Genomic DNA, 24898 nt, shown 5'->3' with positions numbered 1-24898 from the left:
GAAACTCCACTGCTCTCCGTCTCTCGATGGAACAACTTAACACGTTGTTTAATAAACTCACATAACAGCCCAAAAACAACGAGGAGTCGGGAATCGAACCCCATGACCCCGGGCCCTCCAGGCACACACAGGCTGCATACCAACCCCCCCCCCTCCTCCTGCGCTCTCTCCTCATGACGGCGTCTCTAAACGGCGTCGGGCTGTGTAAAACAATGTCATCGTCATGGTAACGCCGCGATCAACAGACGGCCAGGCTTTTTTTTTTTTTTTTTTTTTTTTTTACAGCAAAGCCAAAAACATTCAGAAAATATTAGACAGCTTTGAAGCAGCGGCCAGCGGGGTTAAGAGCACAGTGCTTTGATGTGTGGCGGCCCGCAGATGAGGTTACCGCAGGTGTGGAAGGGAGAAGGTTAACGGAGTTACAACCCAGGCCAGCACCCACCCAAAGACAGCCCCTCAGTACAGCCCTACCACCCCTCCCAGCCCCCACCCTCAGCCTCCCACCCAGTGTCTGAACACCACCTTGTGTCTGTGTGTCGCGACACACGCATAAGGGTGTGTGTATCTGTGTGTGTCAGCGTGTTGTGTTTTTTTGTGTGTGTTAATGTGTGCAGGTGTATATCCCAGTGGTATGTAGGTGTGTGTGCGTGTGTGTTTGGTGTGTTGTTTGTGTGTTTGGTGTGTAACAGACGCACAACTCAGACCGGCTCCAACCCTCCCACCACCAGTGTTTGAACACAGACTTGTGTTTGTGTCCGAACACGTTTTTTCCACCACAGAAGTGCTTTTGGTCGCTGATTGCATCCAGAATCGACTTAAAAGAGAGACCGAGAACAATCGAGGCTTATCATCGCTGTCTGACTCACGATAAGACAAAGCTGTTTCCTCGTTTCGATTTCCAGGGCGGAAGATGTAGATTATTTTGACTACACATCACCATAACATCGAAGCATACAGTAAGCCAGACACGCTAAGCTATGTTGGCGCTCGTCATCTCTCTGTTGTTGGTGCCGGCGATAACTCTCAGGATATGTCGTGGATGGGCGAGAAGACTGCGTTTGGGGTTTCCTACGGGGTGAACCAAGGGCAGGAGATATGGGTGTTCTTGGGGTTTGGGTGTCAAAAACAGAAACTGAGAACTGACTACAACAGCTCATTCTTTACAAGATCAAAGCAGTCTGTCTCTTCTTCTTTCATTCCTGATGGGACACATCACAGAGTAGAACACACACACAGACAAACACACACACACATACATGTATGAACAAAAAACATGCACATGCAGGCACATAAAAAACAGCTTTAGTTATTCACACACACACACACACACACACACACACACACACACACACACACACACACACACACACACACACACACCCAGAAGAGAAGACTAAATAGAGAAAAATGTGCGTGCGAGCGTAATTCTCGGAGAACCACACACACGGGCACAAGCGGAGAGATCAAAGCGGAGTGAGGTAACGTCTGCCTGGGTGCTGATCTCTCCTAGACAATGGAGTGCTCTCCAGTATATCTCTCTGCCTCTCACAACCCTCCCCCCTCCCTCTCTCTCTCTCTCTCACCCCTCCCCCCTCTCTCTCTCTGTCTGTCCCTCATCTCACCCCTTTCTAACCTTTACTGCATCTCTCTCATCGCTCATCTCACCCCTCCCTCTCTCCCTCATCTCACCCCTCCCTCTCCCTCATCTCACCCCTCTCTCATCTCACCCCTCCCTCTCTCCCTCATCTCACCCCTCCCTCTCTCCCTCATCTCACCCCTCTCTCATCTCACCCCTTTCTAACCTTTTCCTCATCTTACTCCTTTCTCATCTCACCCCTCTCTATCTCCCCCTTCTCTCATCTAAGCCCCCCCCCCCTTCTCTCTGGCTGTGTCTCTTGTCTCTCCTTCATCTCACTCCTCCCTCTCTCCTCCCTCTCCCCTCCCCTCTATGATGTCAGGGGGATAAGATGTGTTCATTCATGATGTCATCTGCGCCGTCTCCCCCCCCCCATCAGTTCTGCTTCAACACAGTAGGACTGCTGGGTCCGTATCAATCCCCGTCCATCCCATCCCAGTCCAACCAGTGTCCTGAGGACTGGGCTGCCCTAGTGCCCAAGGCGAGCCCACATAATCCCAGTACTTCAACGCCTCTAATGCCCCCGTCCAAACCCACTGGTCCCATCAACACGACTCTGAGCTCCTGACACTTGACCTTTGACCCCATGCTAATTGCCCAGCGCTCACCACAATGTCCTCCTTGTGCTCGGGTGTTCAGCCGCCACACGCCCCCGCGGTCCTCCCCGCTGGAGAACGCAGTGTCGCCGCCCCGCAGGCCGGGAGTCGATCTGCAGGTCGACCCGTCGGGGGGCTTCCGGTTGGTAGTTTGAATCCCGACCAGGTGATGAGGAAGCAGTGAGAACCGGACTGGGTTCTGATGAATATGTCGACCGTATAACGCCTATCGCTAAAGGTGTGTGTGTGTGTGTGTGTGTGGGGGGGGGGGGTCTTCACTTGAGTCAGACTCGACAGTCGGGCACAAGAGTGTGCTTATCTGTGTTTGTGTCAATGAGTGCAGGTGTATAGCAAAGTGGTTTGTAGGTGTGTGTGTTTTGTTTGTGTGTGTATCTGACTGGTTTGTATGTGCGTGTCTTTGGTGTGTTGTTTGTGTGTGTTACATGCATGTGTATACAAATGGGTTTCGTTGGAGTGTTTGTGTGTATATCCGAGTGGTTTGGAGGTGTGTGTTTGGTACGTTGTTTGGTGTGTTGATTGTGTGTGCGTTGCATCCGTGGGTAAAAGGGGTTTCTTTGGTGTGTTTACCGGTGCAGGCAGGTCGAGACAAGTCTTGTCTGTTGCTCAGAAATGGTGACATCGCTCCAAAACAAGCTCATTACTCAGCTTAGAGATCCAAACCAGTACATCGGCACCCACAATATATCAGGCTTTCTGCTTAAATCCTAACAGCAGTAAACATGGGGCACTTCTATCCAATGCGACGTAGTGAATTCAGATCAACGTCATTAAGAGTTAGGGGCTAGAAAGCTTGCTCAAGGAGGCCTACAGATTGACTGCCGACATAGGGGGTCAAACCCAGAACCTTCACACCGTTTTCTGTGGAGCTCAACAGTTATTCCACGGGAGAGTAGGGCCGCCTGGTGGCCAGTGGCTGACACTGCAGGAAAGATTGAATATTCACTAAATTGCCACTTATTGGCCTATATTAATAGTAAACAGGCATGTTGAACTAATTATTTTAAGCAAAATGTTAGTTTATTTTTATGCATAAATCTTAATCCATTTCAACAAATCGGAACCACATTAATTTAACATTACATCTTTATTGATACCAGCGTCGTAATGCAACAGTTTAAAGACGGTAACAAAGGAAATACATCGCATGACAAGCAGAAAACGAGCGCGTGATAGGCCGACGAGATCTTCGGCCTCCTCCAATCCACAGGTAGAAAAGTCCTCCTGGCCGGAGAAGGACGTCTGTCCGTCTGGACGTGATAAGTGCTGCATTGTTCAAAGTATTTTTAAAAGTCCCCCCCCCCCCCAGACAGCAGGGTGTCGAGGGGGGGGGGGGGGGCGGGAGGAGAACCGCTGTCCGAAGGCTCTCAGCCAATAGGAAGCACCACTTCTCATCCGGAACGGTTCCTATTGGTCCGTGTGCTGAAGTCAAAGGTCATCATGTGCTTGTGGAGGCTCAGTCGCCGGCTCTTCCTCATCCGGCTCTTCTGAAGAAGATGAAGGTAAAATAAACAATACTTATCATCATGAACGTCATTTTGTTTACGTTCAATGCATCTTACAGTTGCCGTTAAAATAAATTATTGTACACATTAGTACACTGTAACTACTGCTTCTTATATAACTGGTAAACGTTCCACAAAGACATGACTTCCACTAATTTCGTGAAGGTTAATGTCAGGTTCTAGTTCAGATTGGATGACTAACCCAGGGGTTGTGTTGTGTATCGTGGTTACCAGTTCCTGGTAACCACGGCTGTATCAGCCGAGACACCAGACACTTCCTGCAGCTGGCCCACAGACTGGTGCATCGCTATGGCAACCAGACTGTCCCCGTCATCGCCCTTGCAACCAGACCGTCCCCGTATCTCCATAGCAACCAGACCTGCATCCCCACAGAAACCTGACCCTCCCTGTATCCCCACGGAAACCAGACCATCCCCGTATCTCCATAGCAACCAGACCCCCCCCCCCCCTGTACCCTCGTCTTACCCGACAGGGCGCGGGGGACGCACCCCCCGTCCCCCTCCTCGTGGCCCTCGGCGCACACACACAGGTGAGCCCCCGGGGTGTTGACACACTGCTGGTGGTCCGCCGCCCACACCGCCGCCGCCCCCCCGCCGCCGGAGCACTCGTCCACGTCTGGGGGGAGGGGGGGGGGGGGGGGAGAGGAGGGGGGTTAGAGTCCACTGCTTCAGGTGGAGCAAGGCATAGGACCGTCAGGGTTGGGGGTTTGATTCCCTGTCCAGCCCAGCTGGTTGAGCAAGGCGTTAGCACTGCCAGGATGGAGGGTTTGATTCCCTGTCCAGCCCAACTGGTTGAGCAAGGCGTTAGCACTGCCAGGATGGAGGGTTTGATTCCCTGTCCAGCCCAACTGGTTGAGCAAGGCGTTAGCACTGCCAGGATGGAGGGTTTGATTCCCTGTCTGGTTGAGCAAGGCGTTAGCACTGCCAGGATGGAGGGTTTGATTCCCTGTCTGGTTGAACAAGGCGTTAGCACTGCCAGGATGGAGGGTTTGATTCCCTGTCTGGTTGAGCAAGGCGTTTGCACTGCCAGGATGGAGGGTTTGATTCCCTGTCTCGCCCAACTGGTTGAGCAAGGCGTTAGCACAGCCAGGATGGAGGGTTTGATTCCCTTTCTAGCTCAACTGTTAGGGTAGAGACTCTAGAGGTAGATTCCCAATCGGGGGCCCACCCACGCTGAGAATGGATGCAGTCATGGGATTGTAAGTCCCTCTGGATAAAAGCAGCAGTGTTTCATACAAGAAGGAACAAGGAAGTGATGTTCTGCAGGACGTCACGTGATCCGGGCCTCACCTGTGCAGGTGCCCTCGACGTCATGGTAACCGGCGGCGCAGTCCCGACACCCGTTCGCCCCGGCGCCCGTACAACCGGAACACACCTTGTCACACCCTGACACACATTATGGGATGGAAGAGCTCATCATGAGACCCAGACTGTACAGCTGAAATACAATCCTTCCCTTGGTTTGAGTAACCAGATAGAATACATTAAAAATAGTAATACGTAATATTATAACTGAAATACAATCCTTCAGTTGGGTTCCATCTCTCACCCTTGCAGGAGAAGGAACCGTCGTTGTTGATGCAGTACTCCTCTTCACCACAGGGGGCCGGGTCCTTGGAACACTCATTCACATCTGTGGAAGGAAATCAGCATCAAGGGAAAGGTCAGATAAGATAGATAAGCTCGATACGCGGGGCGCCTGAGTCGGACTGACCATTTATTTTGCAACAGTGTTTTTCTCTTGACTTATGAGATCGATATTAATTATTTGATTGTACATTAACAATTAACATCATATACACAATACAGTTAAAGCAATAAGTGAGCTGAAAAATCGACAAAGCTAATTTATCAGACAAAATATCTGCATTCGTCGTTAATCATCGTTAATATCCATCATTCTTCTGAATTAAAGAAACTGTATTCCGCATAGCCATGAGCATTATTTGATCAGTTATCAGTAAAACGATTAAGCACTTTTCTTTGATACATTAATACTCAGAACTACATGGAAACCCCTTTGAGTCGCAGACTGAAAGAAACAGGAGATATCATATCTCCAGGTCACCTACACCACCCAACAGACTTATCTGATCTCTGTGTAAAGTACCGACTGCTTCCACAACCTGCATTAACCTGAACAATCTACCCTCTCAAGGTCAAGCAAACACACTCCTAAAGCATGACACAGCCGTTTTCAAGATTAAGGTTTGCTCAAACTTCTACCTTGACTTTGGGAAACGGTTGTGGATGCTAAAACAAAACACAGTTCAATAAACCCTGCAGACCAATTCTGTCATTCATCAATGTTTAGAAGTAGAAGGGTCTTCAAATTGTTCAGTGTCTCTTCAAGGTATCAAGAAGAATCACAGTATTTACTAAGGGAGGGAGACTGAGAGATAACTACTACCAGCAGCGGCTACATTGGCTGACATGGCCGACGTCTTACCGACACAGGCGTCCTGCTCGTCTTCTTCCCAGCCTGCCTTGCACTCGTCACAGTCCTGATTGGTTCCCCCAGAACAAGACTGACAGGAGGCGTGGCATTCTGAAACACAAAACAAACAATAAAGTTGTGTTTAGACAAACTAAATGGAAACACAGCAATTTCCCAAGAACTAAATGCCCTCTTCGGCCGACAAATCAATCCGCGGAATAATTCCCAACAAATTGTCTTATCCTTGACCCCTTCTGCCCCTCCACATCCCCCTAATCTCAGACGATAGCGAATGCCCTCTACACGTGATAGAGCTGTAACTGTAGCTCCATCACTGGCCACTAGAGGCTGCTAAAGGGAAGCCGTACACAGTGCAGCACTAAGGAAGAGGCTTCCAGCTCACCTGAGCAGAGGGTGAAGGTGTCGTTCTTCACCTCGCCGAAGTAGCCGTCGATGCACTCCAGGCAGGACTCCCCCTCGTAACCGTGGTTACAGCTGCAGCGGCCGTCGCCGCCCCGGGTCGCGTCGCCATCGCATGCCCCGTTGCCATGGCAGGGGCGGTCCGAGCCCCCCACGCAGTCTGTGATTGGACGATGAGACGGAAGGTTAACCCGATAGCAGGGTATGAAGACCGTCTGGTCTAAAAAGGAACTTTCAGCGGTTTGACCCGAGACTCGGAACATTCGATACGTCCCAACAAGGACTTCCATGTTTTGAAAATCCTAACTATCACACACAACCCCCCCCTCCATCTACATCGCTCTTAAGCACTTATGGGATGTTAATCTTCTAGTGTGTTCTCAGTATCAGCCTGACATCCTACTATATAGGATGTGGTCAAGGACGTGATGCAGGATACTGTCTCTGTCTATGTAGATATGTATAATTTATGACCTTATAGATGATGAATACATGTGAAGTCTTACCATCAGGTACAGTATCAGTCTGTGACATACATCTAGCTAAGTGTAAGGGCATTGCCTCTGCTGTTGCTGTCTATGATGATATGCATCTTCATGACATTATAGATGATATGTGTGAAGACTTTGAGCATCGGTTTTACCATCAGGTACAGTTAGGTACAGTTTCAGTCCGTGCCGTGGGACATGCATTAATCTAAGTGCTACATGAGCTCTGGGTACCTTTGCACTGTGGTCCATACGCCCCCTTAGGACAGCACACCTTAACGGACTCCACACAGAACCACTTATGGAGGTCCGGGTGTTTGGTCTTCCTGGAAAACAAGACGGCAACGTGACTCCCCCTGGCAGGACCAGAGCAGCGGGGGAACGTTCATCCACTCATCCGGACGCACGCGCCTACCTCTTGAACCACCAGGTCTCAAACAGGTCCTCATGCTCCTCCACCATGCGGTTGCACTCGAAGCTGCTGCTGTCGCACACCGCCTCCAAGATCTCCGTCAGACGGATCTCACTGGGCAGAACAACGACGTCATACTACAAGTCATACAACTCGGGTAACCCAACACTATAGATCGAAGCCTCCACTACCAGCACTAACAATAGTTACAATGGTAATACCACTTCTACAACAGTTGAAATATAAACTACATTAAATACTAGTGGTTATAATACCCCTAAGACAGTGTCCATAGAAACTAAATTTACGACTACTACTACTACTACTACTACTACTACTACTACTACATCATGACTTTTAACAGTGCTGCAAGAGTCAACATTACATCTGCAGATACTATATTCCGTCCAGGAGGGACACTTTATCTAAAACTGGTCTAGTACTGCAAGACGAACCCATAGAGAGAGCACAAGCATCTAATGTGAATCCTCACCTGGTTTCATATTTTGACAGCGTTCTCTCCTCCCAGGCAGTGTTCCCACCACCAAAGCCCTGCTTTGCAGTTCTTTCAATCCCCTTAGAAGACACACACACACACACACACACACACACACACACACACACACACACACACACACACACACACACACACACACACACACACACACACACACACACACACACACACACACACACACACACACACACACACACACACACACACAATAATAATAAGAAATAAAGTATCATCCAACATGAGCAGACCAGACGAAGCCCACCACACATGTCCTATGCATGTAGGGATTACGGCATATACAACCTACCTTTTTGAAGTTATCCGTCACCTGTCGACAGGTAGTGCACGCGCTTTTCAGATCTCTCTTGGCATCAGCCGTCCGGGAGATCCCAAGCAGCAGCAGCAGACAGGGCAGCAGCAGCAGCGATGGACGGATGGACCGCATCTTCACAAGCTGGGAGAGATCTCATGCACAAAGTCACCCCTCAGAATGAAAACATAACCCCGTGCACGGCTCTGCCAGCTCACTTAATGGGCCGTTTTAATCATTCAATCTAAAGTTGAAGGTGTATGTACATATGCAAAGAACCGTTTTATGTTATTTACATGCCGGCTAGTGTGGCTCAAAAACGGTACCCCTTGCGTTTCCGCGTCAGAACTGCTTGTGGGATTGTGGCCTGCGCTGATTGGTCCTTTTGAAGCGTCAATAACGTCGTGGAGCAATCACATGGCGCCACGCGTGGGGCGTCGTCGCTCTCTGGCTCGCTACACGTGGAAAAACCATGAACGTTAAAAAATAAAACAATTGTAACTTTTTATTTCATCGATTACATTTGAAAAATATGTGCAAAAATAAAGTGTAAAATAAAAAATAAACGTATTAATAATTACATATAAAAACCAACATAAGTATATCAGCCAACGAAAATAATGTGCTGTATTTGGACATCTGACTAAACCGGATTAGCTTTTTATTTTCTCGGTTACAATAAAGAAATACGTGAAAATATAAAGTGTAAAATAAAAATAAATTCATAAATAATAACATATAAAAACCAACGTAGGTATATCCGTCCACCGAACGTATTTGGACATCCGGCTAAACAGGAAGTTGATTTCAATGCCGCTGTCATGGCAGAAAAGAGGACAGATTCTGGGCTACTGCTGCTGTTGTTACTGATTTCTGTGTCTCTGTTACATTTATTCATATGCCCCTTCTCCAAAGTAGAAGAGAGCTTCAATCTGCAGGCAGCACATGATATTCTGTACCACAGACTCGACTTTGACCGGGTAAGAGTCTGGTGTGGTCATGGTTGTCTCTGGTGCAGAGCTCTGCAGAGAGGATTAACTTAAACTTTATGTGTTTGATTTGTTTTATATTGCATATATTTAAATTATCAATTTATATCCAAGGACTTGAGTACTTTACCTTTATATTTGAGGTTTGTTTTGTATTGCATACATTCATATTATGAATGTGTATCCAAGGACTTACTTTATTTTGGGGAGTTGGTTTATATTGCATATATTTAAATTATTAAGTTCTATACAAGGAAAATTGTCCGTTATGGATACCACACTGGAAATTCAGGTGACACGGAAAGAAAATAGGAAAAGGAATAATTACAGATAATACACAGACAATATACACAATTAGAGTCTCAGAAATGATAAGACATTAAACTGAAAGTAGACGTTATCAAAGCTGATGTATTTAGTAACCATTTACAGTTATTCATTTGTATCTTATATAAGAGGCATACAATGAGCACTGATTGTGGTTCCTCCAGTACGACCATCATGAGTTCCCCGGCGTGGTTCCACGGACGTTCCTCGGGCCGCTCTTCATATCCGCCCTGGTCTCCCCCCTGGTGGCGCTGTCCTCCCTGCTGGATGTACCCAAGATCTACACGCAGCTGATGGGTAGCTCATCCATACCATAATAGTCATTCTCATCTTCACGTATGGTGCACCGTTGTCAATATAATTGTTATGACCTTTATTTAATCATTGTAGTCATCATTTTTACGATAATAAGTAACACTACAATAAGTATAAATTAATCAAACATTCATTAACATTAGTTAATGCGGTAATAATCCTCAACTGACAGATACATCTATATGAATGAATGGTCTAGTAATAATTTATTAATGGTGTTCATTTTAACTAAGGTAATTTATACATTATTTAATAGGGTTAAGGTTAACCCTATCCACGACCGCCTTTCTAATGTGATATAATAATGATTATAACTGCATTGACTAATGTTAATACATGGTTAATTAATGTAAGCTCAAACTCTGGCTCAGAGTTTGAGCCAGAGTTATTATTATTATATAAAATAGCCTATAAACCGGACACAACTCTTCATTAATAATGCTATAATAATGCTATACCCTGATAACAAGCCATCCATCCCATCATGTGTTTGCGTCCCCTGACCCACCCTGCTGTGTTGTGTTGTGTTGTGTGTGCAGTGCGTGGCTGCCTAGGAGCGTGTGTTGTCGCAGCCCTCTGGCTCATGCAGAAGGAGGTGAGGAAACAGTTTGGGTCGACAGTGGCCGCGCTCTTCTGCCTGACGTGTGCGTCGCAGTTCCACCTCATGTTCTACTGCACGCGCACGCTGCCCAATGTGTTCGCCCTGCCCTTAGGTGAGAGCCCCCGCAAAGTACAAGCTGTTACAATTTCTGTGTTTTTTAAGAACATTGTCGTTACTGACTCTCCTATTATATTCCAAAAGTGGATCTTTCTCATAAGCAGATAGTTTGAGTAAACAGTCTTTCAGAGAGTGAAGGTGGGAGATTGGGAGGGAGAAAGAAAGTTTCCATGCTTGTATCAATAGCGGTAAAAGTTGAATGGATAGAAAATAAGGAAACTTCATGCGTTGTGTGTTTCTGTTCCTCTTTAACTCCGCTCGTTGCTGCCCTCCAGTTGTGATGGCGTGCACGGCATGGATGGCCCAGAGGCACCGCCCCTTTATCGCCCTCTCAGCCTTCGTCATCATCGTGTTCCGGGCGGAGCTCTGCCTCCTGCTGGGGCTCATGTTGATGATGTCACTGGTCTGGAGGAGGCTGAGTCTGTCTGAGCTCTTCTGCTGTGCCGTGCCCGCCGGGATACTAGCACTGGGTAGAGAGACACACACACACACACACACACACACACACACACACACACACACACACACACACACACACACACACACACACACACACACACACACACACACACACACACACAAAAACACACACACACACAAAAACACACAAAAACACACACACACACACACACACACACACACAGAGAGTGTCCTCCGCTGAACCTCTCCCCATGTGTCTGCAGCTCTCAGCGTGGGGGTGGACTCGTTCTTCTGGCGCAGGCTCATCTGGCCCGAGGGCCAGGTGCTGTGGTACAACACCGCCCTCAACAAGAGCTCCAACTGGGGAATATCCTTCTTTACCACCGCCCGGAACCGTCCCAGACTCACACACTCCGGCAGGCTGTCTTTACCATGACGCTTCAGGCGGAACACTGAGTTGTTTGGTCGCATGGTTTTGTCCCAAGAAACTCCCCGGTCTGGTGAATTTGTGTGTTCACTAATGAATGAGTATGTTCGCTCGTCCATTAGTGCGTGCACTCATTCACCGGTCAGCTTGGCAAGCAGCTGATTGGGTGATTGGTTGGAATGGAGATGGGCGTTCCTTGCTACAGCTTTCCAATAAAAAATGAATGGCTGCATTGTCAATGAAATTATGAGATAGCACGTCATTGATCAGATGGGAAATGCGAGCATAGCAGGAGAATGTAGAGGGTGGTAGTTGAAAAAAAGAAAAAAATATATATATGTATATACTTTTTTTTTTTCTTTTTTTTTTCTACTCCCACCCTTTACATTCTTCTGTTGCGCTCGCATTTCCCATATATATATGTATGCATCAATAAATTGAGACCCTAATAAATCTATATACTGTAAATGAATAAAAACTATACAACAATATAAAATATAAATATACCAATATGAGTTGGAAAAAAGAAACGAACAAGGGGAAAGTTATAAAATTACTTAGACACAAATACAAATAATGATAGAGCAAAGCCTCCCGGTGCGCCGTCCCCCCTGCACCCCGGCCCTCTCCTTGACTCCCCGCAGTAAACCTCGCCCTTCCTGTGGTACTTCTACTCCGCCCTGCCCCGGGCGCTGGGCTGCACCCTGCCCCTGGTGCCCCTGGGGCTGCGTGACCCCCGGACGCGGGCCGTCCTGCTGCCCTCGCTGGGCTTCGTGCTGCTCTTCTCCCTGCTGCCTCACAAGGAGCTGCGCTTCATCATCTACGCCTTCCCGCTCCTCAACCTGGTGGCGGCCCGGGGCGCCTCCTACATGTGAGTACGCACGCTGGCGCGCGTAGGACACCTTCTCTTTGGGCCGCCTGATTATGGGAAAAATCATAATCACGATTATTTTGGTCATTATTGAAATCAGGATTATTCAAACGGTTATTTTTGAGTTTGAAAACATGTTGTTTTTATTCAGCATGTCTCTCCGATCTTTTTTTTTTGTAACAGAACTTTGAAATTTCGCCTTAAAAAGAATACACAAAATGTAGAAAAAGAAAATGATCCAGTCTCAAAACGATATAAAGATATGTATCCAGCTGTTCTGCCCTTTCTATAAACCATCAAAAAATCCCTTTTTTCTCACCAGCGGCTCAAAGCGCTTTACAATGTCGCCTAACATTCACCCATTCATGCACACGTTCACACACCGGCTGTGTGTGTGAACCGTGCTCGAGCTAGGGGGAGCCGGAGATCAAACCAGTGACCTTCCGGTTGCGGTAACCCGCTCTACCTTCCCATCCCCCGTGATGGTGGGGAACGGGGGGGGGGGGGGGGGGGGGATGTTCTGCTAAGTGAGGTTCTGCTTGGTGATGTTCCAGCGAGGCCGCTGTGGCCGTGGCCGCAGCCACTGTGTTTTGCTTTTTAACGTGAAGAGAAATACAAGCAGGATAAACAGCAGTGCACGTCCGTCAGACTGTTGAACTCTGGGGCAGGATGGGCCAGAAATAATGCAAATTAATTTTTGGTTTACATTTTATCTTGTTTATTTCATTGTCCTATTGGTCTATATCTATTGTATTTTTTTAATCTTTGCCAACAATCAGAATAAAGTACATTCTATTTTGAGTATTACTACTACTACTACTACTAATACTACTACTATGCAGAGCCAAGCTCCTAGCACGAGGAAGGCCCCAGGTGAATGCTAAACATCCTCTCTAGCGTTGCTGCAGAGTTTCTCTGGGTTGTGTCTTCTCTCCAGAACAGAGAACTGCCTCTCACACTTTTAACCACAGGCGCTGGTTTCACAACACGCCACACCAATCATCCTCGATCCGTACGTGCGCGGTGGTTAGAGGTGTGTGTGTGTGTGTGTGGAGGGGGTTTCTCATCTTTTAACAGTGAGAACACACTGAGGTGCACTGCCAGACAACGTGTCCACATTATTATATTGGGAAAGAGCTTAGTGCTTATTTATGGTTCCTGTTGCGTCCTTTTAAAGGGTATTTTCTGGTGGAAGTTAAAGCTTCTCTGCACCAGTGTTTATTGTTAAACTTCTCAGTTTTCACTGAGAAGTCATCATGCAGCTGTTTTTGCCAGGCAAGGTGGATTCCCCAAATCAGTCAGTAAAACAGAGACGAGAACGCAGTGAACCAGAACCGATTCTCACGGAGCAGTTCACTCACTAATGACAGATGGCCATGGCACGGGAAATGTAGTTGTCACAGCAGAAAGTACTGAACAGTACTGAATGACCGGTTGATGCAATGAGGTGTGTGTTGTAAGTGATTCATACAGCGCTCCACTGTTTTTGTTGACTCTGTGGTCGTCTGCCTTGTCTTCACCACACAGCCTGAGCAACTATCACAAGTCCTGGCTCTACAAGCTGGGTTCGCTGCTCGTGATTGGTCAGCTGCTGGCCAACGCCGTGTTCTCGGGCGTCTCTCTCTACGTCTCGCACTACAATTACCCAGGAGGCCGAGCGCTACAGGAACTAGACCGGCGGGTCCCAGCCACCGCAGGTTGGTCTCACTTTCAGGTCACCTCGTAGGCTCACATGACTTCCTGTTCCGTGGAACCGCGGTCAGTGAGGGCTCTGGGTGGTTTCACTAGTCAGGCTGTTGGTCGATGAAGAACGGTTTAGTTTTGTTCATCAAATACATACATCTCATAGATTAATTTAACTTTTAAATAGACTAACGTTAGTCTGAATAATATTTTCATATTGTTGATTGACAACAAATTAATATAGACTATACCAGAATTAAGAATTGACTATAGGGTGTCTAAAGAATATATTAGAATAAAGAATAAGAATCTAGATAAAAGTATTCAAGGCTCTCAGCCTAAGGGTTCTGGGTCTCAATGTTTACGTGTAAGTTGATAACCTAACCCCTGTCTGCTCTTCAATGACCTTGGACTTTATTGATTTCCTTTGGTAGGAGTTTCAAGTTTATTGATCATTTGCAATTCAATAATGTAAATAAAATACAGACATGATACAATAAAAGATCATTACTAAAATAAATGTCCAATAGTGAAAAATGGTACTATGAGTATTATTAATGTGGTGTTCTTGTCTCCTTGTTTATGAAACATCGTCCGAACACATCCTCACTTGACCCCCGACCTAAACAGACGTCTGGGTCCACATGGACCCCTACGTGGCTGAGACTGGGGTCTCACGTTTCCTGCAGCAGAGCAGCATCTGGAGGTGAGTCCACCCTCCACCTCCTACCTGCCAGGGCTGCACCATATTGGGAGAACATCGTATTGCGGACAGAAAATGGACATGGAAAAATAAATAATAATAATAATAGTGAAAAAATGAAATAAATCTTAGAATAAATAATTAATCATTGTGTTATGGTTGGGGTGATTTAGTAGCGTTATACACTGGTTATACAGACCTTAATGCTTGCGAATTAAATGGGAAAATAAACAATTGCAAGGCAGTCTCGAAGTACCTAATTTTGGTCCATGTCGCTTTTTCTAAAACCAAAACAATTCCATACAACTGACATCTTATTACTTTCCTAATTTCATTTAACATTAAGATGGCGTCTCGTTTCATTCCTAATATTAATATGGCGTGTCACGTCATTCATAATATAAAAAATGGCGTGTCCCTTCATCCATAATATTAACAAGGCGTGTCGTTCGCCAGATATGACAAACGCGAGGACGTGCGTCCCGGCCACGCGGAGATGAACACCTACTCCCACATCATCATGGAGGTCAACACCACCAGCCTGCGCCTGCTCCAGGACACCCACCCGCCCCTGGCCTTCATCCAGGGGTACGACCGGGTGGTGCTCACCCCCACCCAGCTGCCCCCCTTCAGGGTGCAGCTAGTAGACAAGGTGGTGATCCTGCAGAGGAAGGACTTCAGGGCCACTCCTAGCGGCGGGAGATGACCGCGGACGTTGAGCGGTTCATGGGAAGCATCGGAATACTATGAGCGAAGTTGGCACTTAGTCGAGAAAATACGATTTTTCTGTTGGAGACACAGAGTTCTGTTGATAGTGTGGTGTATGATGAAAGGTGGAGTATTAGTCATAACATTACGGGACGTGACTGTAGGAGATTTCAGGGGTTTGCCAGGACAGACGTCAAGGATCCTCAAAGTCCTGTTGGACCCGCGGAACCGGTTTGATTCCCGCTCCGAGCTATAAGGATAACATTGTTCCTATGCAAATCTACCATCTTGGTGTTCGAATCCAGATACGTAGCCGAGAAGGACAACGGAGTTGCCCAATCAGTTTCAAAATCAACAAAGTTATCATGTAGTGTGGATACATTGGTGTGGTTGGGATCAGCTCTTATATATTATTTTAAAGAATAAAATAGTAATCATAAAACCTCCTGACTTCGTGTTCATTAAGTACAATTGTGCTTTCTGAATTTTCTTCTGCTTAATGAATATAATCTATACATGCAATAATCTAGATATTTGATGCAATAAAAGAGAATAATACACTTTTTATGTAGGGAAACCCTTTATTTACAGTCAACCACAAGATCTGCATGGCTCCAGTTTCAAAGCTAAAATGTGTAAGAAATTAGCTCCAGTCATTAATTATATAAAAATTACATTACTCAATCATTAAGAAAAAATAACAATGAACCCATAATTTAATCCCTTGAAAAACAAATACTTAAAAATTGTGCTAAGAGACAAGTATTATCCACACAAAATCCTTATTCTGAAAATACAGCAATATTTTACATCAGCATATTAAAAACATTTGAGCAAGTAAAAAAGATCTCTCTAAATGACGGTACCATAAGCCACAAATTCACAATTAAAGAATTAAATAAAATATCTTTCAGTCACAGCATTTATTTTTGGAGTCAATGTTTCCACTTTAGAAAACAAAGCAACCTTTACTCAACTATGATAATCAAAAAAAAGCCCTGACTTGATTTTTGCGAAACTTATGAAGTATGTACAGCATTTTGACCTGAAGTAGTTTTGGATAAGGCACAAGGAGAGAGCAGACACGCACAAATAAAAATATTTAAAAAAGAAACTGAACACACATCAATTTACAGCAAAACACGTAACCCCTACGTCTACACTAAACCCCTCCCTGATACTCTGAACAAAGAGCTTTCCATCACATCAGCTAGTTAAAAACAGTAGTACACATCAAACTCATCACAACCTCCACAGTCTAGCCTCTGCATTTGGGAACAAAAAACGAATCAGTGTTTAAATTGATATATTCTTTCATTACACCCCCCCCCCCCCCCCCCCCCCCAAACAAACAAACCCCCATTTCACAGCTATGCATCTTGGTCCCTGATAAAGGGTTTAACAAGTGACTGCTCTCTCGCGATCAGTATTGAAAGTAGATCAAGGGCAGGTTAACCTTGAGGAACAGCAGACCCTCGATGTTCTCCAATGACGGTCGCGGCTGGCCGGGCACCGAGCTGCCGCTGGCCGTGCTGAACAGGCTCTCGGCCGGCACCACGCTCGGCGGACAGCCGACGTATCTGGCGGCTACTTTGGCAAGGTCCGGCCACTGGAACTTCTTCAAGTTCCAGTAGTCCAGGGGGTCACAGCTTTGATCGAGTATGTCTTCCTCCAGGTACTCCAGCACGGCCAGCTCCGAGGACCGGGGCTTCTCCTCCTGCTTGATCTTGTGTCTGATGTCGTCCATGAGGGACCACAGGTTGTCTCCGCTGGAGCCGACGGCAGTCGCCGCCGAGGGGTCTCCGCCACGGCCGTTGGGCAGCAGGGGTGTATCCTCGAGGGCTGAGGTAGAAGAGGACAGGTTCAGTTCTCGGACGAGGTCTTGCTTGCACTGCTCGGCCTCGTCCTCGGTGAACAGTGAGGTCTTGTAGCGCGGGTCCAGCATGGTGGCCCAGGTGTACCGCGGGTCGCGGAGGTTCGCCGACATCCGGCCGACCATGGCCTCCTTGAGGGACTTAAGCATGTTGTCGATGCCCACCGTCTCGTCGAACAGCAGGTCCACCTTCCGGTTGAGGATGTGGACGAGTGGTATGATCTGGCCCAGGGTGGCCGTGCGGGAGCTCATCTCCTGGCAGGCCACCTCGAAGGGCTTCAGTGCATTGCAGACAGACAGCATCACCTCCCACTGGTCGCAGCTGATCATTTCCCTGAAGTTGCACTCGATGGACAGCTCGTCGATGGCCTTCTTCTGCTCCACCAGACGCTCCAGCATCGAGAAGGACGTCCGCCACTTGGACGGGACGTCCTGCACCAGCTGATTCTCCGGCAGCTGGTGCAGCGCCTGTAGCTCGGCCAGCTTCTCCTTGGCCTTGGCCGAGCGCTGCACACGCTCGGAGATCTTTCGCGCGATGCTCAGCAGGTTCTGCACCATCCGCTGGCTCTTTATGGCTTCGGTGACAATGAGGTCCACCGTGTGGCCGAAGCACAGCACCGTGGCACGGTCGCTGTCCTCAAGGGCGCCCTGAATGGCGGCGCTGTCCGTGACCGTGAAGCCGAGCTTGAGCCCCGACGCGGTCACCCAGGACTCCCACAGGTACTCCAGCTGCTTCTGGATGGTGATCATGTCGTGGTCGCAGTCGATCTGCGAGACGCTGAGCAGCGCGGAGCAGTGGTAGTCCTGGCCCTGAGGCCTGAGGTTGGACTCGTACGAGGCCCAGTGGGCCGTGAGTGTCAGGTACTCCCTGGTCTGGGAGCTGACCCAGATGCTGGTGGTGAAGTGGACCACGCCACTCTCGGCTTCTTTGAGATGTGAGAGGACGGCGTCCTTCACCCGCTCGTACATGTCCGGGATGGCGGTGCTGGTGAAGTAGGAGGAGGACGGTGGGGAGTACTGGGGTTGGAGGTACTCTAGTAGTCGGGTGAGCCCGGAGTTTTCCACCAGCGCCGATGGCTGCAGATCCAGTGCGAGCATCTCTGCGATGAGTTTGGTGATCTTTTTGGCAACAGAGTGGTTTTCGTCAAACTTCTCGCCGGTCTCCTCGTACGTCGAGGTCTCGGCGAGTTCCTGTTTCACTTGGACTTCCACAGACGGCTTGTTACCTGAGATAGTGTTGTTACTGTCGAGGACATGTCCATGAAACCGCTGCATGTGCCTGAATAGGCAACTGGTGCCGAGGTTGGTGGTCTTCTTGCCCCGGCTTATGGTGCGGCTACAGTGCAAACAGACCACCTTGGTGGGGTCGGTGGGGGAGATGGAGAAATGGTTCCACAGTTTTGAAGTCTTTTTGCTGAAAACGGGCAGGGTGTGGGGCTTCTTCTCCGGGACTCGTTCGTCGGGTGCTTTGGTTGAGTCCGGTTCCGGTTCCACGAGGGCCGTGTACGGCAGGGGCGAGAGGTCTTTGTCGTCGGGGGCTTTTTGGTTTTTGAGGAAGTCCGGGTGGCGCCGCATGAGGTGCCTCATCAGACAGCTGGTGCCAAAGTCGCCCCGCTTGCCCCGACTGATGACGCAGGGGCAGTAGCGGCACAGCGCCTTGAGCTGGTCCACCGGGGACACGATGAAGTGGTGCCACACCTCCGACTTCACCCGCTTCATGATCTTCTTGTTCTGCTGGAACACGGAGTGATCGTGACCGAGGCTGGTGCCCCCAGGCGGTGGTTCCCCCCCGGGGGAGGAGTCCAGGACCGAGGCCTCGTCCCCGTGGACCGCCATGGAGAGGTTGAGGGAACTCTCCTGCCCAGACAGGTTCAGGGCCTTGTCCGGATCCACCTTCATCTCCATGCTGTCGTCCAGTTGTAGGGCTGTGTCGTCGGACATGAACTCAGGAGGGGAGTGGGGACCTGGGAATTCCTTTTTTATTTCCAGCACTTCCTGTAGTTGGGAACGAGGCAGGAGCGAGGGCGGGTTGGTGTAGGGCGGCGGGATGTGGTTGCCCTGTCCGTTCTCCTCGATGACCACTTCCTTGTGGGCCCTCCACATGTGTCGGATGAGGCAGCTCGTTCCCAGGTCTTTCCCGTTCTTTCCGCGGCTGAACTCGTTCATGCAGTGGATGCAGACTGCTTTGGAGCTGTCGGCGGGGGAGAGGTAAAAGTGTTTCCACACAGCGGATCGCCGGCGGGAACTCGAGCTCTTCGGGGTTCCGTGAAAGCGCTCGAGACCTCCGTCCAACGCGTCTTCGGCTCCGCTTTCGGTGGAATGTGAGAATTGGGGTGTGCCGATGGCGAGCGAGAGATCGCCATCGATGCCGGGCTCGATTTTGGGTTCAACTTTGGGAAACACTTCTTTGGACGAAGGATCTTGGTTGTCGGCGGACGAGGTGGACGGCGACGTCTTGTTTGAGGCAGGACTGAGGGCGAGCATCGACAGGTCTCCGTTTTTTGGCGAGTTTGGAGAGGGAGGTATCAGGGAGGAAGGGTGGGAGACCAGAGACGTGGGGTTGGAGGGTGCGTCGGCCCCCTCTTGTAACAGCACCGTGGGGTGAGCCCTGCGGACGTGCCTCATCAGGCAGCTGGTGCTGAGGTCCTTCTCGTTCTTCCCGCGGCTGAACTCCTTCATGCAGTACAAGCAGATGGCTTTGGTGCTGTCGCGCGGCGAGATGCAGAAGTGGTTCCAGGCGGGAGACTTCTTGCGGGGGTTGGCGTTGCTTCGGATGGACGACAGGAGGCTCTGTGTGACGGCGTCCATGGCGACGTCGTACAGCGTGCTGGTGTAGCCGCTGAACAAGCTGCTGTAGTCGTCATCCCGGGGGAGGTAAGGACCCGTCGAGCTATCCAGTGAAGACCTCTCATCTTCCTGCAGCTCCTCCTCCTCCATCTCGTTGACTTCTTCCTCCTCTACTTTGATACGTTTAGCTGCTGGGTCGCAATTATCCGTCTCGGGTTTGGGCTCGACCTCCATGGCCAGCTCTCCGTGGTCAGTGTCTATACTTTTGTCCGAAAGTGTCGGCGAGGCCGGAGGCAACTCCTTCGTCTTCTCGGGATCGGACTGCTTATGGACCTGGGGAGATACTTCTTCCTCCCCCTCCTCTTGAGGAGAAGGCGAAGGTTTCGCCGGCGTCGACGAGAAACCCGCGGTGGGCTTTGCGTCCGGTACTTCGTTGAGGCTCATGCTGTAGGACTTGAACACGTAACCCTCCTGGCCCTCGATCCTCAGACAGCTGCCTTTTGCTTCCCTTTTCTTCCTCTCGATGGCGCCGCTGAGGTCAGACGCTGTGTTCTCCTCCCCCCTCACAGACTGCTCCTCCCCCTCCATCTCACCACGGCAACTTCTCTCTGGGGGGGGACGGGGGGGGGACACACTAGCGTCTTCAAACAGGGGCGGTGATATAAGCTGGAGTAGTCATGTGTGTTTGGCTCTCAAGCTATCGTTTTTGTTGATGTTGTTGTTGACGTCTGGCTGCCAGGAACACAGGAACCCCTTCTGTCCTCCTCCATTTAAAACGTTTTCACCTCAAACACCTGGAGAGAGAGAGAGAGAGAGAGATGGGCAGAGGGGGGAAGGTCACATTAATTTCAGACACTCCAAAACCAAACTATAATGACCTTCCAGGAGGTTAAAGGTCATCCAGGTATACTGGGTTTGAGACAAGAGACATCAGAGGTGTTTACACACCTCTGAGAAAGGGTGGAGCTTAAACACACATTAATATATCCTCCCCTTCTCGAGACATATTTCACTGACCGATAAGCTTAATGCAATTAGGAATCATTTACGGAAAATTCAGAATTAATTGCATTAAATTTGCATCCTTACATAATAAATGGGTTTGTGGAGGGGGGGGGGGGGAATAGTGAATGCTTTATATTTGAACGTAAAATTAATATTTGGATATACATATTTCGTAAAAGAGCAGGTTAAATATTTGGACACTGAGTGCTTCATGTTCCAACTAAAAAATATATACATTCATGATATTGAACAAAAAACTAATATCACTGAATGCTTTTTATTTAAATTAAAACTGTAATATCAGTAAATTATTTACATTCAAAGTAAAACTAATATCACTGAATGCTTTTTACTCAAACTAAAACTGTAATATCACTGACTGCTTTATATTCAAATACCAATACCACTGAATGCTTAAATTAACCAAAGCATGTTTTATAAGCCTTTCCATCAAGCTGTAACAGTAGGATGGTAGTTCAGCCTCCAGGCCTGAGGCCTAGCACCAACTGGATGGTCCAGTTAATCAACAAACCAACCCCCAACGACATCTACCCCCTAGCACCAAGACCAAACCACCCAACCTATGACCCTTAACACCCCCACCCCCCTGAGTGAAAAGAGGACTGACCTGCATTTGTTTTTATGAACAAGCGTAACAAGGTTACAGGCTAAGTGACCAAATAAACAAAGGACTGCAAAGTTAGTATCGAAATAGCTTAGCCTAGACTCACGCATTAGCTGACGATAAAGTATGCTGGGCCTTTGGATGGGAGGGGGATGCTTGTAAACCTTATAAAGATCAGTTTGCCCTCGATGACCAAGTACTGCAACAAGCTGACGAATGTAGCTCATACCACTGACCAGGTAACCAGCAGCTAAGCGGTAGCACTGACAGGTGAGTAGCTGTTAGCATGTAGCCCTGACCAGTTGACCAGCAGTCACATGCCCTCAGTAAACAAACTCAATGACATAACGTGGCAAAGGAAAGGGCAGGAATCTACTATCAAACTGTGTCTTTGTGTGTGTGGCATCTAATTTCTGTAGTACACTTTCTAAATCTTTGGATACAAGTGCCCTTTTCAATAACAGATTAGTGGGTTTTTCTGTCACTTTCTAGTCTGCAATATGAAGTCTTGTCTTTTTATTTTGCAATACATTTTACAACCACTTGGAGTAAAATGAAGCTCATGAATGAATGAATCTTAATCCATCTTTAGTGTGGTGAACAAACTTATAGAAACGATAACATATTCAAATGCATGCACGATAAGAAGGTTTTTGGTTAACAAAATATTGACCTTTCCAAAATATTAACATGTTTAAAACCCTCCAATCTAAAAAAATAAATAAAGCAAATTGAACCACAGCAAAAGTGTAGCCTTGAGTGTTAAACTAGTATTTCATCATCACAATGATACCATTAGATCTCTGAATTGTGAGAAAGAAAATACAAAGCTTTTTTTTCTAAAACAATACCCCAACGATGGATCAATGCCTGCAATAGCCATCATAGTACATTCATTCAAATGTTAATCATTAGTGTGTGTTTAAATAAAATCAATTAAAATGAAATAAAGTAGAAAGTGTACCATTAAACCACCTTTCAAACCAATACCAGCCCCATCACCCCACAAATACAAATAAATAAAGTAGAAAGTGTAACCTCAAACAACCTACAAACCAGTACAACCACCAACACCCCACACCGGACCGACCAGTCCAACCAAAAACACCAAACCCTTACTTGATTACTTTGATCCGATCCTCGATCCCTGAACCATGAACCAAAACTCTTGAGTCGCGTTCTCCCGAACCGCTCCTGAACTGATCCGGATTGGGAAACACACAAAGAACCGAGAAAACAACACGGACGTCTCCTTAGCGCGTCAAACCCGCTTTTCCGGGTTTGGTCGCGAAGCAATACCCGAACCCAGGTCCTTCCTCAATCCTCCGTCTTACCACACTTCCCCAGTAAGACACCAATAACGATAAATAATAATAAATATAAGCAACCAAGGTATATAAAAGGTATAATAATAAAACAATTCAACGGACGTTAAACATAATAATATTGGCCAATTTCGTAACGTCGCCGATTTACATCGTGTAATTGTACGCTTTAAAGTCACGTGTTTGGCGTAAACAACCGTTGCTTCGCGAGGGTTTCGGGTCGCGACCCGCAGGGACGGTTCGCTCCCCGACACCCAGGGTGGTGAAACAACATCTTCCCCTCAATAACAGGGTGGCTCTCCTGCTGTTCACTTAGCTTAGCCACCAGAGCTAACTAGCTTAGCCCGCTAGCCTAGGCTAGGAGTGAACACAAACAAGGCGCGTGGTGTTAACCCTTCTGTCACACGAACCCCCGACAGGAATCGATCGGAGCGATTCGGACGCAGTCCGACCGACACACCCGGGTCCAGAGTCAGAAGGTCCACCTTGACCCCCCACATGAAGTGGTCTCAGAACCACAACCAGTTAGGCCACACACACACACATACACAGAGAGACACACACACACACACACACACGGGACGTAGTAAGCCAACCTGGCGGTGCAGAACCAACCCCCTGTGCTGTGGATCACCACTCGAGATCCGGGTTGGATCAGGATTCGGCACGACGACGACGTGCCGACCCCTAAACGCTCGTCCCCTAAACCGGAATCCCCCCCCAGATGAGGTATACGCACCGATGCGACGTGACGGTGGGACCGGGTCGGGCTCGGCTCTGAACCGGTTAACGCGGAGACCGTCTGGTGGGTCCCGGGCTGCTTTGTCTGCGGCGGGGCGACCGGACTGCAGCTCCACACAGCGACCGGAGGAGCGCTGCGCTCTGGTGATGTCACCGCGGCCCCTCATGGAGCCGTCGGGGACACGGGTTCACGCACATTGAAATGAAGTGCTTAATGCTGTAGTGTAGACTAAAACACAAACTTTCATGTATTATTGGTTGAGCAGAATATGAAGGATGAGTAAGAAAACTAAGGAAATTTGCAGATACGCGCCTAATTACAGATAAAAAAAGAGGCAATGTTTACACTGGTAGTGCATTAAGCATGGGAAAAGCCAGTGAATATATATTTAGATTATTGGAAGTCAATAGTAAAGTGAGGTTAATGTGAAGGTGAACGTGAGAGAGGGGTGACTGTGTGTGTGTGTGTGTGTGTGTGTGTGTGTGTGTGTGTGTGTGTGTGTGTGTGTGTGTGTGTGTGTGTGTGTGTGTGTGTGTGTGTGTGTGTATCTTATTAATGTATAGAGAGAATATATATATATATATATATATATATATATATATATATATATATATATATATATATTGATGGGCTATATTTATCTATATATCTCTATACATATATATATTTAGGATTTTTTTATCAAAAACTATTTTTATTTAAATATTTGTCATACACCCAAATATTGAAATACGTTTGCAGCTCACATCTGTCGGTAAACTGTAGCGTTAGAGAAGGATTATCTATTGTTGTGTCGCCGCTTTGTTTGGATCTTAACGGGACGGCCCAGGAGCCGCGATAAAAACCATTGATCCTGCTCGTGTATGTGTACGTGCACGCTTACGTCTGTGCGCGCGCGTGTGTTTGTGCGTGTCTGAGACAGATGGGCCCCTCATTTTCTTTATTTATAAACCCTATTCCAATGAACAGCATACAAAAATACAATAATTCACACAATGAATGGAAACCCTTCCCTAATACC

General features: G+C 47.8%; 3 protein-coding genes across 6 annotated transcripts; 1 reads left to right on the top strand and 2 right to left on the bottom strand.

Moving 5' to 3' along the window:
• Nucleotides 1-3264: 3264 nt before the first annotated feature.
• creld2 (cysteine-rich with EGF-like domains 2) lies at nucleotides 3265-8716 on the bottom strand. Of its 2 annotated transcripts, none has more exons than XM_056578471.1 (10): nucleotides 8357-8716; nucleotides 8026-8108; nucleotides 7536-7646; nucleotides 7355-7446; nucleotides 6616-6792; nucleotides 6225-6323; nucleotides 5325-5408; nucleotides 5066-5161; nucleotides 4242-4391; nucleotides 3265-3737 (listed from the first exon to the last, which is right to left on the bottom strand). In XM_056578471.1, the coding sequence occupies exons 1-10, from the start codon at nucleotides 8492-8494 to the stop codon at nucleotides 3679-3681; spliced, it is 1089 nt and encodes a 362-aa protein (XP_056434446.1). In that variant the 5' UTR covers nucleotides 8495-8716; the 3' UTR covers nucleotides 3265-3678. The 2 variants fall into 2 exon arrangements, with proteins under 2 accessions (XP_056434446.1, XP_056434447.1); XM_056578472.1 differs by having other exon boundaries at nucleotides 3271-3734; nucleotides 8357-8702.
• Nucleotides 8717-9177: 461 nt separating this feature from the next.
• alg12 (ALG12 alpha-1,6-mannosyltransferase) lies at nucleotides 9178-16806 on the top strand. Its single transcript, XM_056578818.1, has 9 exons — nucleotides 9178-9339; nucleotides 9840-9972; nucleotides 10530-10703; nucleotides 10984-11178; nucleotides 11392-11496; nucleotides 12204-12426; nucleotides 13954-14123; nucleotides 14740-14815; nucleotides 15269-16806. The coding sequence occupies exons 1-9, from the start codon at nucleotides 9181-9183 to the stop codon at nucleotides 15516-15518; spliced, it is 1485 nt and encodes a 494-aa protein (XP_056434793.1). The 5' UTR covers nucleotides 9178-9180; the 3' UTR covers nucleotides 15519-16806.
• A 77-nt stretch (nucleotides 16807-16883) lies between these two features.
• Nucleotides 16884-24000, bottom strand: zbed4 (zinc finger, BED-type containing 4). Of its 3 annotated transcripts, none has more exons than XM_056578774.1 (2): nucleotides 23875-24000; nucleotides 16884-20974 (listed from the first exon to the last, which is right to left on the bottom strand). In XM_056578774.1, the coding sequence occupies exon 2, from the start codon at nucleotides 20766-20768 to the stop codon at nucleotides 16944-16946; it is 3825 nt and encodes a 1274-aa protein (XP_056434749.1). In that variant the 5' UTR covers nucleotides 20769-20974; nucleotides 23875-24000; the 3' UTR covers nucleotides 16884-16943. The 3 variants fall into 3 exon arrangements, with proteins under 3 accessions (XP_056434749.1, XP_056434751.1, XP_056434750.1); XM_056578776.1 differs by lacking the exon at nucleotides 23875-24000 and adding an exon at nucleotides 23732-23865; XM_056578775.1 differs by lacking the exon at nucleotides 23875-24000 and adding an exon at nucleotides 22930-23723.
• Nucleotides 24001-24898: the final 898 nt, after the last annotated feature.

This window comes from Gadus chalcogrammus, chromosome 19 (genome assembly GCF_026213295.1).
Source record: "Gadus chalcogrammus isolate NIFS_2021 chromosome 19, NIFS_Gcha_1.0, whole genome shotgun sequence".
Lineage (NCBI taxonomy): Eukaryota > Metazoa > Chordata > Actinopteri > Gadiformes > Gadidae > Gadus > Gadus chalcogrammus.
Note: the sequence above shows the minus strand (reverse complement) of the source record. Positions and strands in the feature narration are given on the sequence as shown.

What these genes read in the sequence shown, in the direction of transcription:
- creld2 (XM_056578471.1), bottom strand. Translation starts at nt 8,494, where the DNA reads ATGCGGTCCATCCGTCCATCGCTGCTGCTGCTGCCCTGTCTGCTGCTG. An exon ending in CACCTTCACCCTCTGCTCAG is followed by an intron (nt 6,324 to 6,615) that starts GTGAGCTGGAAG and finishes TTTGTGTTTCAG; the next exon opens with AATGCCACGCCTCCTGTCAG. An exon ending in CGTCCCCCGCGCCCTGTCGG is followed by an intron (nt 3,738 to 4,241) that starts GTAAGACGAGGG and finishes CATCTTCTTCAG; the next exon opens with AAGAGCCGGATGAGGAAGAG.
- alg12 (XM_056578818.1), top strand. Translation starts at nt 9,181, where the DNA reads ATGGCAGAAAAGAGGACAGATTCTGGGCTACTGCTGCTGTTGTTACTG. An exon ending in GCGGGTCCCAGCCACCGCAG is followed by an intron (nt 14,124 to 14,739) that starts GTTGGTCTCACT and finishes CGACCTAAACAG; the next exon opens with ACGTCTGGGTCCACATGGAC. An exon ending in CAGCAGAGCAGCATCTGGAG is followed by an intron (nt 14,816 to 15,268) that starts GTGAGTCCACCC and finishes GTCGTTCGCCAG; the next exon opens with ATATGACAAACGCGAGGACG.
- zbed4 (XM_056578774.1), bottom strand. Translation starts at nt 20,768, where the DNA reads ATGGAGGGGGAGGAGCAGTCTGTGAGGGGGGAGGAGAACACAGCGTCT.